This window comes from Dama dama, chromosome 17, assembly GCF_033118175.1.
Source record: "Dama dama isolate Ldn47 chromosome 17, ASM3311817v1, whole genome shotgun sequence".
In the NCBI taxonomy this organism is placed as follows: domain Eukaryota; kingdom Metazoa; phylum Chordata; class Mammalia; order Artiodactyla; family Cervidae; genus Dama; species Dama dama.
Window position 1 is genome coordinate 68837536 of NC_083697.1, and position 13839 is coordinate 68851374.

The 13839-nt window shown below is 38.5% G+C and overlaps 1 protein-coding gene across 1 annotated transcript in view; it reads right to left on the reverse strand.

Annotated features, from left to right (window-relative positions):
• Nucleotides 1-1633: 1633 nt before the first annotated feature.
• Nucleotides 1634-13839, reverse strand: part of LOC133071940 (cytochrome c oxidase subunit 7B2, mitochondrial) — a 133544-nt gene continuing 121338 nt past the window's right edge. The window contains exon 3 of the mRNA XM_061164789.1: nucleotides 1634-2040. Coding sequence (XP_061020772.1) covers nucleotides 1742-1981 — 240 coding nt within the window. The 5' untranslated portion in view covers nucleotides 1982-2040 and the 3' untranslated portion in view covers nucleotides 1634-1741. The remainder of the gene's footprint in view (nucleotides 2041-13839) is intronic.

Consider the following 13839-nt stretch of genomic DNA (forward strand, 5'->3'; position numbering starts at 1 on the left):
CAGTAAACAGCCATAGGAGTGAATTTTGATATGGATCCTCTCTCAGTTGTGTCTTAAAATAATAACAGCCCTGTCTGATGCTTTGAAGAAGTCTAGGATCCTGGACCTGAGATATCCAGCTAAGTCATACCCAGATTCTTGACCAACAGCAACTGCTGAGATAATAAATGTTTGCTGTTTCAAATCACTAAATTTTAAGGCACTTTGTAAAGAAGCAATAAATACTAATAAAATCTCCAATAATCACTGCAAACCCACAGTGGTAAACAAATGTATTATTTTCAGACCAAGAAGAAGACTTCAAATTATCTCAAATCAGTCATTAATTCAACCAGTAATTACTGAAGACCTAATTTATCAGGCCCTGTTGTAGGGATAAAGTTATGAAAAAAAAGTCCCTAACCTATGCTTTTATGGAGTTTTATACACAGACAATAAATAATAAAATATATCCTACGTGTCAGATGATGAAAATCCTATAGTGAAAAATAAAGCAAGTAGACAGGATAAACAAAGTTGGTCTAAGCAGGGTTTGCAATTTTCAAAAGTGTAGTCAGAGGCCTGCTCTGAAAAGACAGTATGCAAACAAAACCAAGGAAATGTGTGATGGAGCGAGTCATACAGGGTCTGGAGGAAATGCATTCCAGGAAGAGAGAAGAGCAAATGCAGAAGTCCTGACGCAGGGCTGAGCAGCGCAGCCTCCAGGGTCCCGAGTGCTCTGGAGGGAAGCGGGAGCCGCGGGGTTCTGAAGAAAGGAGCAGGATCACTGCGTGCTGCTTTGTCGCTCAGTCGTATCCAATTCTTTGCGACCCCATGGACTGCAGCCTGCAGGCTCCTCCATCCGTGGGGATGCTCCAGGCAAGAATACTGGAGTGGGTTGCCATGTCCTCCTCCAGGAGATGTTCTTGACCCAGGGATTGAACCCAGGTCTCCTGCACTGCAGACAGATTCTTAACTGTCTGAGCCACCACCAAAGCCCACCTAGACTAACGTTTTAAAATGATCACTCTTGTTGTTGTCATTAAAATAGTGTGTGATTGGGTTGGGGGTTGCAGGGCAGGCTTGGTGGTCATCAAATGTAAAGAAAAGGAGACAGGCTAGGAAGTTTTAATAATAATCCCAGTAAAAGTATGGTGGTTCAGATCAGGGAAGGAAAAATGGTCAATTATAAATTGTTTTAAAGTAAGATTTAATAAGATTTGCCAGACAATTAACTTTGTAAAGTGTATGTGTGTGCGTAGATGCTCATTCATGTCCTACTCTTTTGCGACCCCATGGACTGTAGCCCCGCAGGCTTCTCTGTCCAGGACATTCTTCCAGCAAGAATATGCGAATGGGTTGCCATTTCTTCCTCAAGATATCTTCCAGACTCAGGAATCAAACCCAAGCCTCCCGCACTCCTACACTTGGCAAGGAGATTCTTTACCACTAGTGCCATCTGGGAAGCCTCTTTGTAAAGTACCTGTGTATGTATATCTGCTGAAGGATATGTAAATCATTAAACCAGAAAAGTACATGTTTCACTAATTCTACTTTCACATATTTATTATTCATAATGCCCTGGAATCTATACATACCACTACTGCCTTGCTTTCACGCACAATAATGACTATTTTCAATGACTTTTCAACAGTTTCACATGCATTTTATTTCTTCAAGTATGCTATATTTTAATGAATAGCAGAGTGCTTAATTAACAAGTCGATCGTGAAACAATTCTGTATTACAGTAACTGTGATGGTTACTCTTCATTCCACTCCTGTGGGGTAACTCTGCCAACAGGGGAACGGCCCCACTGTATGCCAATCTGTGTGACTAGAAATACCCATGTAACAAGACAGAAAGAGGCTCCACTGGCTAGTAGGATATCACCATATTTGTCATGAAAATCTGGTGAGTGTTTTGAGTGACTCTGTCTAATTTGTTGAATCCTTCGGATCCTGAGAGTACTTAGTGCATTTCTGACCAAGGGAAACATCATGAAGGTATGACAGAGTTGAAGTTGATTGAAGCTGCTGGTTTACTTCCTTGCAAAGAAACCTGAAAAAACAAAAAATGGACAATGACATCTGACCTACATTTAGTTCTTCCCAGTTTGACGGTTCTGCCCACACCACCTCCTGCAGCGTGGCCAGACAGGTGAGTTTTGATATCATGACGTCTGGATCTGAGTCTTAGCTCTGCCACTGATCAGTTATATGAACTTGGGCAGTTCATATAGTTCTTTTTGCCTTAATTTCTTCAATGGCAAACTGAGACAAAAATGTCCAGCTGATAAAATGGCTAAGATTTCCAACATGCCCCACTAGTCCAATGACCTGCCTGTGTCTACAGTAAAACTCTAGTTTCAGTCAGAATTACAAGGCATTCACAAATATGTCATATCTTTTTTCTTGCTCCTCTCCTCCCTTCTAAACCTCCTCCTCATTTCTTCACTTCTACCTGTAATTCTTGACTTGCACTTTCCTACAGGGCAACTTCCATTTACCTTTAAATCCCGGTCTAAAAGCCATCGGTTCTATGAAGTCTTCTTGAAACCCCCCTAGGCTGAATAAGACCCTCTTCTCTGGGCTTCTATACTTCTTACAACCCTTCTTTCATACCATCTGGCATGATGCATTGGTTTAATCATTTTTAAAAACAAACTTAATTTCTTTAGTTTTAAGTTCACAAAAAATTGAATAGGAAGTATAAAGTCTCCATATAATTCCTGACTCCACACATGCATGCCTTTACCGTCCTATACCAGCATAGCCCATTCATTATATTTGTTGCAATGAACCTATAGTCCTTTATCATATATGTCTTTTGCAAATATTTTCTTCTGGCCTGTGGCTTGTCTTGTCATTCTCTTAAAGAATTATCTTTATATTCTCCTCCAATAATATGAAAAATCTTCAAGAGCAAAAAATGTAATTTTGCATACCCAGTAGCTGACATGAAAATTAAGAAAAAACATTTTTGAGTCAATCTGAAATATAAATGAACATTGGTTTTCTCATAAGAAGTTAAAATCAACTGAGAACAAGACCCCAAATCATGGAATCAGATGCACATGACCATAATAGCCCTAATAATTCTATTTTTCAAACAGATAGTTACGCTGAACAAGAGCTAGAAAAGCAGAAATGCTAGGAGGAGTCCTTTCTGTTAATTTCTCGTCTCTGTGCAAGCTGTCAAACAGTGCTCAGGCTCTAGCAATGACATATGTTAACTGTACCCCAAACGCAGGCAACATGGATACAAAAGGGCCTGAGGTCAGTACTTGTAAACTTTTAACTGTTCACTGAGATTTTCCAACTCAAATTATTTTATTCCCAACTTAGAAAACAAGACCCTAAGGTTCTCTTTTATTTCCTACCAGATGGTAAAGTGGTACTCTTCGTGACTGTGACAAACAGTGTAAAAACAGAACCAAATGCATTTCCTCTGATGTTTCAAGCATTCATAGCTTTTTTTCCTGTTAGTCATGACTCTCTTCACCAAAAAGCACTGAAGCTTTAATCTGAAAGGCGTTCAGACAGGTGGTTGAAGGTGGAATGGATCAGAGTATGGCAGGCGCAGCCTTAACCCAACACAGAAGCACTGGCTCCACACAGAACTTCCAGTCTTCACGAAGGCGCAGAGCTAGAGAACGATTTGCGATCACAGGGTCTCCTGGGGTCATCAATTCATGCCTGCTGCTTTATAACAGACTGCTTTCATTATTCCTATCCTCTCAATGTTAAGTTGAAACTCAAATACTTTGTCTCTAGTGACACGGGTTGCATCCCTTTGCTGCTTAGTTCATCCTTTGGCTATCACCATATCTGTGAAACTTTTTTCCATCTAGTCTGAATTTTCTTGTACCAGTAAGTGTCCATTATGAGACATAATGGACATGAGAAATAGAAATGAGAAATAGACATGAGAAATAGAAATGAGAAATATAAGAATTTCATATTAGGAATGCTTTCTGTAGCTTTATGTAGTTACAGTCATTTCATTCTATTATAAAAAAAAAAAACTTCCACCTTTTCATTCTTTTTTGTTTTTCCTTGTGAGCATCAGCTAAATCAGAATCCGTCACTTTCATATCTACCTTTGATCTATTTTTGTTTATAAAACACATGTAAGGGCTGGGAACCCACTGATTAGAGAAATTTTCCATGTTCCTGAACTCCACATGACTTACTTTTACAATAAATTTTGTGTTATCTAAGAGCCTTAAGCCTATTACCCAAAGAACTGAAGCTATAGATTCCAATAACTGTATGAAAGCATAAAAAAGGAAAATTCAATAATATAATGCAGGTAAAGAAAATGCTTCTCAAAGTAGATGCTTTTTGATGAAAATGGACTGCAAAGAGAAGGGAGAAGACAGATTTTTCTAAGTAATAAGAAAAAAGTAGAGGTTCTCTCATGCCTGTAGCAATAAAAGAAAAAAAATATGTTCTGAATAAATATAAATAGTTAAAGGGAGTGAGGTATCCTGTGAGGATGAAAAGGAAAGATGGATTGTCCCATCTATTGTATACAGTAAAGCAGAAGCACAGTTCAGGAAAAAATAACTAATACTGGACCTCAATCTAACTATAATAAGGAAGTATATAAATTTGAAACTTCACTGCTAACAATAATAACTTTAAATAACTACAGCCCATAAAAAATAAGTAAAGCAATAACATAGGAAACAAACTAATATTTATGGCATATATGCCTGTTTGACAAATATTATGCCAAAATTTTGCACATCTGTAAAAAGAGTATGAGATGGTGATTATCTATCTCCATCTTACACACAGGAACAAATGACAGGGCAAGATGTGAAATCAAGTCCTTTGATTTTAAATACTGTGCATTTTCACCTATGCCATGTTGTCTTAAAGTACATTCAATTCTGAGCATTGGAAACAAACATACATACAAAGAAACAAAAGCTAGCCTGGTTACCAGAGACAGGTCTTCAGTTGAAAATGGGTCACTTCAGCTTACTATAAATACATACATGCATACATACACATACCTATGTATTTCTGGAGTGATCCCTGGTGTGACAGGACCTGGGCTAGTGGTACCATCTCTGCTCTTATTACAGCTCTGACAGAGGGAGGGGATGGACAGACCACTGTCCCAAGGGAGGAGGCAGTTTAGGGAAGGTCACTGGGTACCCTTAATCCACAGAGGACAGGCACATCTCACCCTGGGGTTCTAGAAATGGTTTTAGAGGAGAAGACACCTAGGCTTGATCTTGAAGGATGATTAAGAAACATAAATACATGTAACTCCATGGCTGATTCATGTCAATGCATGACGGGACCCACTATAATATTGTGGAGTGATTGGCCTCCAACTAATAGAGATAAATGAAAAAAAAAAAAAAAAAAAAGAAATGTAAGAAACAAAACTGGCAGGAAAAGAACGTAGACTGAGTTCCACCAGCAGAAGCGCAGAGCGGGGGACAGGACGGAGCGGGGCGGGGCGTCTGACGCGCTCAGCAACACCAAGTGATGAGATCTCAAACAGCAAACACTGCAGCTGAGCCTGAAGGGAGGAGGGAAGAACCGCAGTGGGTGCTATGCTGAAGACTTCAATGCCTTGCTGTGGCAACTGGACTCAATTCTATAGGTCAGTCTTTCCCATTGTTGAGGAAACAGTGCTCAAACACAAAGTCTTTCCTGTAAGTTAACAAGAATTCTTAATTCTGTGATTTTTCCCCTTATAATAATACAATATGAAGAAATACAAGAAAATAATATGAGAATTGGCTGATGTAGCTTATCAATTTCTAGTACCTGTGTTTATCCTTGTTTTGCATTTCGATTGCACTCATGTACATTTATCTGTCCTGGGCTAATATGAAAAGAATAGAGGCAGGTTTTATATTTAAATAATGCACTGATTTCAGGGACAGAATAAAGAATTAGATGAACAGTCACCCACAGCTTACCATACAGCACAGGCACCTGGGAATAATGAACACTCGGCCGCTGAAAGCAATGTTACCATTTCAGGACAATATTAACTGTCTTACTGACTTATATTGCAAATTTGAATTTTCTTTGTCAAATAGTTTGGTTTCTTTTTTAATTTGAAAATTCGTTTTGGTTTCATAGTTGTGTTAAACTTTAAACATAAAGAAGAATTTGATTTTATGTTTATACATAAATACATGTGATTTTACAATCAAATAATTTAAGCAGATACCAGTTGAGATAAAATGATTTCTTTCCTCTTTAAAAAGATTCCATATGTAATCCACAATTGAGAAACATTCTATTGATGCAGAGAAACTACCTATTGGTTTAATCAGGAAAAATTTAAGGTGGGGGAAAATCTGGAGGAACAAACACTTTACAAAATAGATTAGGTGAAAAAATGGTAAGAAAACAGCAAAAGTGGCAGAAAAGTTAAGAGGTTAGTTAAATGTTTCTTTCAATGGTTTACTAAAAAGATGATGAAGATATGAATTAAGTACTGACAACAGAGACAGAGAGGAGATAGAATTGAGACATATTAAGGAAAAAAATCATTGATTTTTTTGAAATCAAATACTGATTTGAAAATAAGTTACTTTAAGTAAATTGTGTATTCTATTCACTTAGCCTTTAGGTTAAGATTATGCCCAAAACTGTCTCAATTTCTGTTAAAACTCAGCAGACACTGACACTGTAGCTTTTAGCTGATCCCATGAAATTAGAATTTGGGTGATCTCGATACAGAATGCAGAAAGGTCAAAGCAGACATAATTGAGGTGTACTAGGAATGACAGGTATAGATATTTGAGTAGATGAAAGAGGAAGAATCCTAAAAGGATTTTACTGCATGGTCCTAAAACAAAAAAAAAAAAATTTCACCCAGCCTAAGAATAGCCTGACATGGGTCAATAAATGACCTGCTTAACTTTGGTATAAGGCTTTCTAATTTCAGGAAGAAAATTGGAAACTGTATCCTACTTCTCAAATGTGCCCAGGTAGGACTATTAAGTATCTCAAAGGGAGATAATGCTCAAGAAGCAATTAATACCAGGGTTTCCCAACTTGGACACTATTGACATTGTGGTCCAAATCATTCTCTGCTGTAGGAGGATGTCCTGTGTGTGGCAGGGTGTTTAGTAGCATCCCTGTCTATACACTGCGTACCAGCAGTACCTCGTTTTCTTCAGCTGTGACTCCAGACATTGCCGCGTCACTTGTGGGGCAAAACCATTCCTGAGCACCACTGACACATACAGGGTCAAGTGTCTTCCGTCACTACTGTCACAATCTTCTAGGTAGCATTGTTCTATTCAACATAGAAGGCTTAAATTATAAATTACATTCTCTACTATGAGATGCATGAAAGTTGCCCATCACAACTTTTTTCCTCAACTAATCTCAATTTTTCAAAATATTCTGTGCAGTATAACTTAGATGAATCATTTAATCTATCTAGGCATCTGCTTCTTCATCCGTAAAATTAAAAAGTGGAACTAATTTGGCTTTTCCCAAACCCGCCTTAGTTATTTGGAATCTTCATTACAAAATGTAGATTCCTGGGCCCCATGTCAAATATATTGTAACGGAGTATCCAAGGAAGAAGCCTGAGAATCTCTACTTCTGAAAACAAGTTCTCAGGAGAATCTTGTCATCAGACAAGTTTATGGAACACTGAATCAGATAATCTCTAAGGTCCTATTCAGCCCTAACACTCTAGACCTTTCAAAGAGAAAAACATTTTAGGAAGACATTTATTCTTTTAGGCCACTGAAAGAGTACAGTACTAACTGAATTCAGCACCAGGGTAATTTAGAAGCAGCACCTGAGTGACCTGAAAGAGTTGCAGGGAACCCCTGCGAACACATTAGCCAACGAAACATTCGGCAGCATTTAAAAACATTAAAAGCACGAGTAACACAGGCGTTCTGCTGTATAGCGAATAATATTCTTTCAAAGCGAAGGCTCCTAGACTCCATTACTCAACTGCAACAGTTTTATTTCCACCTTTTATTTCTACTCTTCTTTGACAGCTTCAGAATGCTGACGCAAAATAAGAAACAGTAAAAAGGTAATTGTCTTGAAATGAAAACGCAGCAAATCAGCAGTGTCTTCGTTCATTTATGTATTTCTCAGAAAATTAGGCTGCTCAAGGAGGGATTAAGTGTACACGATGTGGTGTCACCCATCAGAAGTACTTAAGCCTTCAGCCTTTTTGTGACAGGAGATCTGGGAACCCTACATGAAGCAGTGCCACCGAAGGAAATGCTGAACAACAGTTCTACTTCACATGTAATGACATCGTCTCCTGAGTCACTCAACCAATGGATGGTGCAGCCATTCGTTTAAGGGTGTGGATTATGTCACTGTATTAAGCCTAAAAGTGACACAGATGGGTGTCACCTGAACAAACACAAAGGCAGATTACAGTGGTGGATGATCGTGCCAGGAGGGCGACCTGACAGACTGGACAACTTGCCAGTTGATGCCCGCGAACGGCAAACATTGCCTGAAGAGTGAAGGGGCGGAAGGTCTGTACTCTCCCTCCGGTGGTACTTCTCACAGCCAAAGTGAAGAGACTGCTTCTATCTTATACAGGATGCTGAAAGGATTCAATTCCACCCATCCTCAGAACAACCACAGTGTTCATTCAGGCAATTCCTTTTATGTAACTGATCACATTAACGCGCTTCACTCCTGAAGTGCCCGTTATATTCTCTACAGTCACAAAGCACTCTCATCTATCCTCCTTTCTCCCTTTCTGACAGCTACGTGTAACAACAAAACTGCTACACAGCGGTTGGGAGCTCTTCTCCACGCCACACTACAAGTCAGGGGCATGACTATTCTCTGTTAAACTTTATCTTGTTTTCTTATTAAACTTTAGCGGGTTGCAATTTCCTCTTCCAGGGGATCTTCCCAACCCAGGGGTCAAATCTAAGTCTGCCACATTGCAGGCAGGTTCTTTACTGCTGAGCCACCAGGGAAGCCCTGAAACCCTAGTAGTTCCAGAAAAGTTCCATGGTATTTTTTTTTTTTAACCTAGCAATCATTTTATTATACTTCACAATTTTGTGGGTCAGAAATTTGAGCAGGACTGAGCTTGCAAGGATGACTCTACTGTTGATGTTGATAAAAATCACTTGGTGGTGTTCATATGGCAAATGGGCTGGTTCAGTGAGTCTAAAACAATCGTCTGTGTGTCAGACACTTGGACAGGGATGACTGAAAGGCTGGGCTCAGCTGGGGCTGTCAACCAAACTGCCCACTTGTGGCCTCTCTAGCATGGCTGTCTGCAAGTTGATAGACTTAGATGGAAGCTCAGGGCTCCCAGAGATTGTTCCAGGATTCCCAGACAGGTACTGTAAGCCCTATGACCTAACCTTGGAAGTTCTAAATTGTCGCTAATGCTATGTTTTTGTGGGTTTTTTTTTTTTTTCATTTATTTTTATTAGTTGGAGGCTAATTACTTTACAATATTGAAGTGGGTTTTGTCATACATTGATATGAATCAGCCATGGAGTTACATGTATTCCCCATCCCGATCCCCCCTCCCACCTCCCTTTCCACCCGATTCCTCTGGGTCGTCCCATTGCACCAGGCCTGAGCACTTGTCTCATGCATCCAACCTGGGCTGGTGATCTGTTTCACTATAGATAATATACATGTTTCAATGCTGTTCGATCCATTTCAAACATTGGAAATAAGTGACCTTGCTATTTCAGGCAATGTATTAATGTCAGAAAGAAGGCTGGTGTGCTTACTCCCAAAAGATTTTATATTAAATGCGTTCCAAGGCTTGTAGGTTGTTGTAGAGTCAGGTCCAGCTAAAAGAGTCTATGGATTCAGTAAATCAAAATAGCTGGAGAAATGTGTAGCATTTATCCAACTTAATCTTGGAAAAGAAAAAGTGTTTTTTTTATGTGGTTTTAATAAATTCCAGAAACTCTGAAAATTTTATCTAGAAAATGAGCTATTGAGAGACATTAGGAACATGAGTTATGGGGTCAAATTTGCACCTTAGACAGTACTCTGGTGTGGGGAAGAGTTTGCAAGGGAACAATGCAAATGTCAATGATGAATGATTAGAACTTGGACAGTTCACCCAATCAAGACCTTAAAACATGCCAGTCCCTTGTTTCTGCAGTCACCAAATTTCTGTACCCAATCCTTCGCTCTGCAGCGCTAGACCACAATTCTTTCGGTTGCAAAGGCTGGAAATATGAGCGTTCACCTCATGCCAACGGAACTCTCAGAACTTGACACAGAAACTGGAATGTGAGAATTTATTTTCTAAACTTTAAAAGAATATTCCAGTCCAGTGACTGGAATACATAATTTATCTTTTAACTCAACTTGCGTGATGCTGATTTCAGTAGTAAAGTGACCTTCTATCAGCATTTCCCCAAAAATATACCCATTTCAATAGCTCTGTTTGATGCTAGTGAGTGTTCTTTATTTAAACGACTTCAGTGTCATCTAAGTTTGGTAAATATGCAGGTAATAAAGTCGAACTCTTTTCTTACTGAAGTATTTCCTAAACCTGCATGGTGCTAAGGCATACCGTGATTCTCTGAGAGGAACGCCATGTAGAGATTCCCAAACTTAGCTGAGCCAGCCATACTTTCTTCCTCTGGGGCATATTTCCATACTAGTGTTTTCCAGAACACACTTTGGGGAACACCAAAGGATGTCTCTGGTTTTCAATGCTGTTACATCACTGTACTCATTTTAAATGGTTTAATAGCTCCAGGAGGCATCTTGCAAACTAAATCACTTCCTTGTGGGGACTTACAGCATATGACTCAAGAGAGTATAGAGTGTGTGGTAAGCCTGGGGGTATCTTAACACTCTCAGCAATTAACTCTAGCTTTCATTATGTGAGTTTGACTTCTGCAGTTTTAATATTTTGTGTGTGTGTTTTTCTCCTTTCTACATCTACCTTTATTCATTAAACGTTCTATGAGCAGAAAGATTGTTAAGATTCTTAAATGGCCATTAGAGTTGCATCAATGACCCCTCTTTGCATAATGTGAAACTTTCATTTAAGTCTTGAAATAAAAACTTGCAAGGTATTCTTGTCTTTATTTATTCATATTCATATAAAGGTAGAGAAAAAATTAAAATCTTAATGTTTAACTTTTAGATATCAACCACATTTTAATTTTGAAAGAGTGTCTCTATTTTCCATGAAAATTGTTTTCAGCTACTGGTCAAAAATTAGGGCAGTAACAGTCTATTCCAGAAGTTAATTCAGATCATATCCACATTTAGATTGGAAATATTGAGTGCTGCAAAATAATCCTTTCATCCTTGTTTCTGAAAGATCCAGATTTTATTTCCTACTTGGACTATCTCTGTCCTCCTAAACTCTGTTCAAAATATATCTGCAAATACAACCTTTATGAAAAAGACTTTTGTTATTGCCATCACCTGGGCAACCTGCAGAGCATTTGCAGAGAAACGTCATTTGACGAGAAGAGTACTTCACAGCCCTCAAGCAGTGACTGTGATCGCCTGGCAAGTTGGTTTTCACCAGTCCTTTCAGTAGTATTTATTTTTTTATTTTTGCTTTCATAAAATTTTGGAAACTTTTAACAAGATGCTGGTATTCTACTTTTTTTCCTTTCCATTTAGAATTCATTATTTGGAAGTGAGAAAGACTTTGGCCAGAAGGGCTGACTTTAGTAAACTGATTTTTTTTTTTTCCCCTTGCAGATGCCTCAGAAGACACAGTAAGACAGGATGCTTGCCAAACCTTGGGGCACGGTGCCTGCTTCAGTGAACTGATATTTCATTTCAGTTTTTCTTTTAAATCCCTGAAGGAAAAAGGCTAAAGAAGAAAGCAAGTCAAGGAGGTTACCTATCTAAGCACATGCAACAGAAATTCAGAACACAGATTCTTGTTTTGAAATCTTAAGGTTTCCAATTAGAATTCTGGTTTCAAAGAGGTTACTTTCACTTTCTTTTTCTTTAATCTAACAGAGTCTAAAATTTCATAGACTAAGTGGGCATTCTTAAACTAACCTGGCATAGTTTAAATAATTTGAACATTTGTTAACTCGAAAAGTAAGATTAATATGCAAATAGGCCATAATTTGATTATACATATAATTTATGTGGGCTTCCCTTGTGGCTCAGCTGGTAAAGAGTCTGCCTACAATGCAGGAGACCTGCGTTCAATTCCTGGGTTGGGAAGATCCCCTGGAGAAGGGAAAGGCTACCCACTCCAGAATTCTGGCTTGGAGAATTCCATGGATTCTATAGTCCATGGGGTAGCAAAGAGTAGGACAGGACTGAGTGACTTTCACTTTCACTTCCATAATTTATATATAGCTTAGAAACTAGCTGATGAGGATCTGTGGGCTTCTTATATAGACTATGTATTTTATCACATTCATTGAATCCAAATCATAAGATCTGAAAGACCCAGACATCACTTTAAATTGACATTTAATGCTTATAGTCAGCTTTTGGTGATTGGTCATTCATGACTTAGTACTATAAATAAATGTTAAGGAAAAACATGGGTAGCAACAGGAAGACAGAGTGGAGTAAATACAGAGATTAAGCTACTCCTTTCCTGAACCCACATCTAACTGAGGGAGAATCAAACACATGTATGCATTTTTCTAGTGTAAGCTATTTACCAAAGAGGCACAAAGATCAAAGCATAGACACAGGAATGAATCCTTTGCCCTCCCTTAGATCAGGACACTGAGTAAGCAATGGGATGCTGTTACCAGAAGAAGGTGGAATGCATACTGAATGGGCAACGGCACACCAAAACAACAAACAAACAAACCCCAAACCAAACACGACCTCCACTCGACTGAGAGAAAAACTGATCCAAATGCAGGTCCATTGGAAAGGGAGTGGAAACAGCAATGTAGTCATTAAATGACAGGGATCCATGGACTAGATTCTCTCTAGCTTTTTCCATCTATAACATTTTATTTCTATTATCAAAAGTTTCAAATAAATGTGTTGCACTGGCACAGAGAAGTCAGTAAAAGGAGCAATGAGACTGTGTGAGGATGGGAGCATGTACACTCTTCTTTCTGCTGCTTATGTACAGAACTGAAAATTTCCATTTCAAGATTTTTGCATAATGAAATGATCCTCTAGAAAATCCTAAATAGTATTACCACTATTTTGTGCTTAAATATGATTCAGTTAAGCTCCTATTATGTGACTGCAGCCTGCTATATACTGGAGTTACAAAAATGGATCAGAAAGGTCCATTCTTCCCAAGAATGCTCAGTAGGAAAGACAGATAATGATAAGGTTTCAATATGAAAAGTTCTATAACAGATATGATCAAGATGCTAAGACACCAAAAAAAAAAAAAGGCATAGACGCCAGGCAAAGAGCTCAGTAAAAGCTTCCTGGAGTAATGGATGAGTGAGCTAAAGTTCATAAATAAGCTCAACTAGATGTAAAGGAATGGTGGTAGAAAGCTTTATTGAGGGTTTTTCTCCAACCAGCAAGACTAAAATTTAGTTTTCAAACATTTCCTCTTTAAAGGTGATCTTCAGGTCTGATCATATACAGATTAAATTCCATGGAAAAGAGATCTAGTTTCAAACAATTAATGAACCCTGAAAAATCCCTGAGTTTCCAGTTTTTTCTCTTGTGCCCCATCCGGTTCCCCCTCATTCAATATAAATAGATATTACAAAGAGCAATAATGGCTCCTATGTCTCTAAAATGATAACAGTAAATCCCTTTTCCTGACTTTTCTGCTACAATAAAATCCAATGATGCACCCCTCTTCTGAATACCTTCTCTTCCATTAGCTTCTATAATATCGCTTAAGTTTTCTTTCTATTTCTATGGCTATTTCTTCTTTACAAACTCATTGTTCTCTAATAGGTCCTTCGTG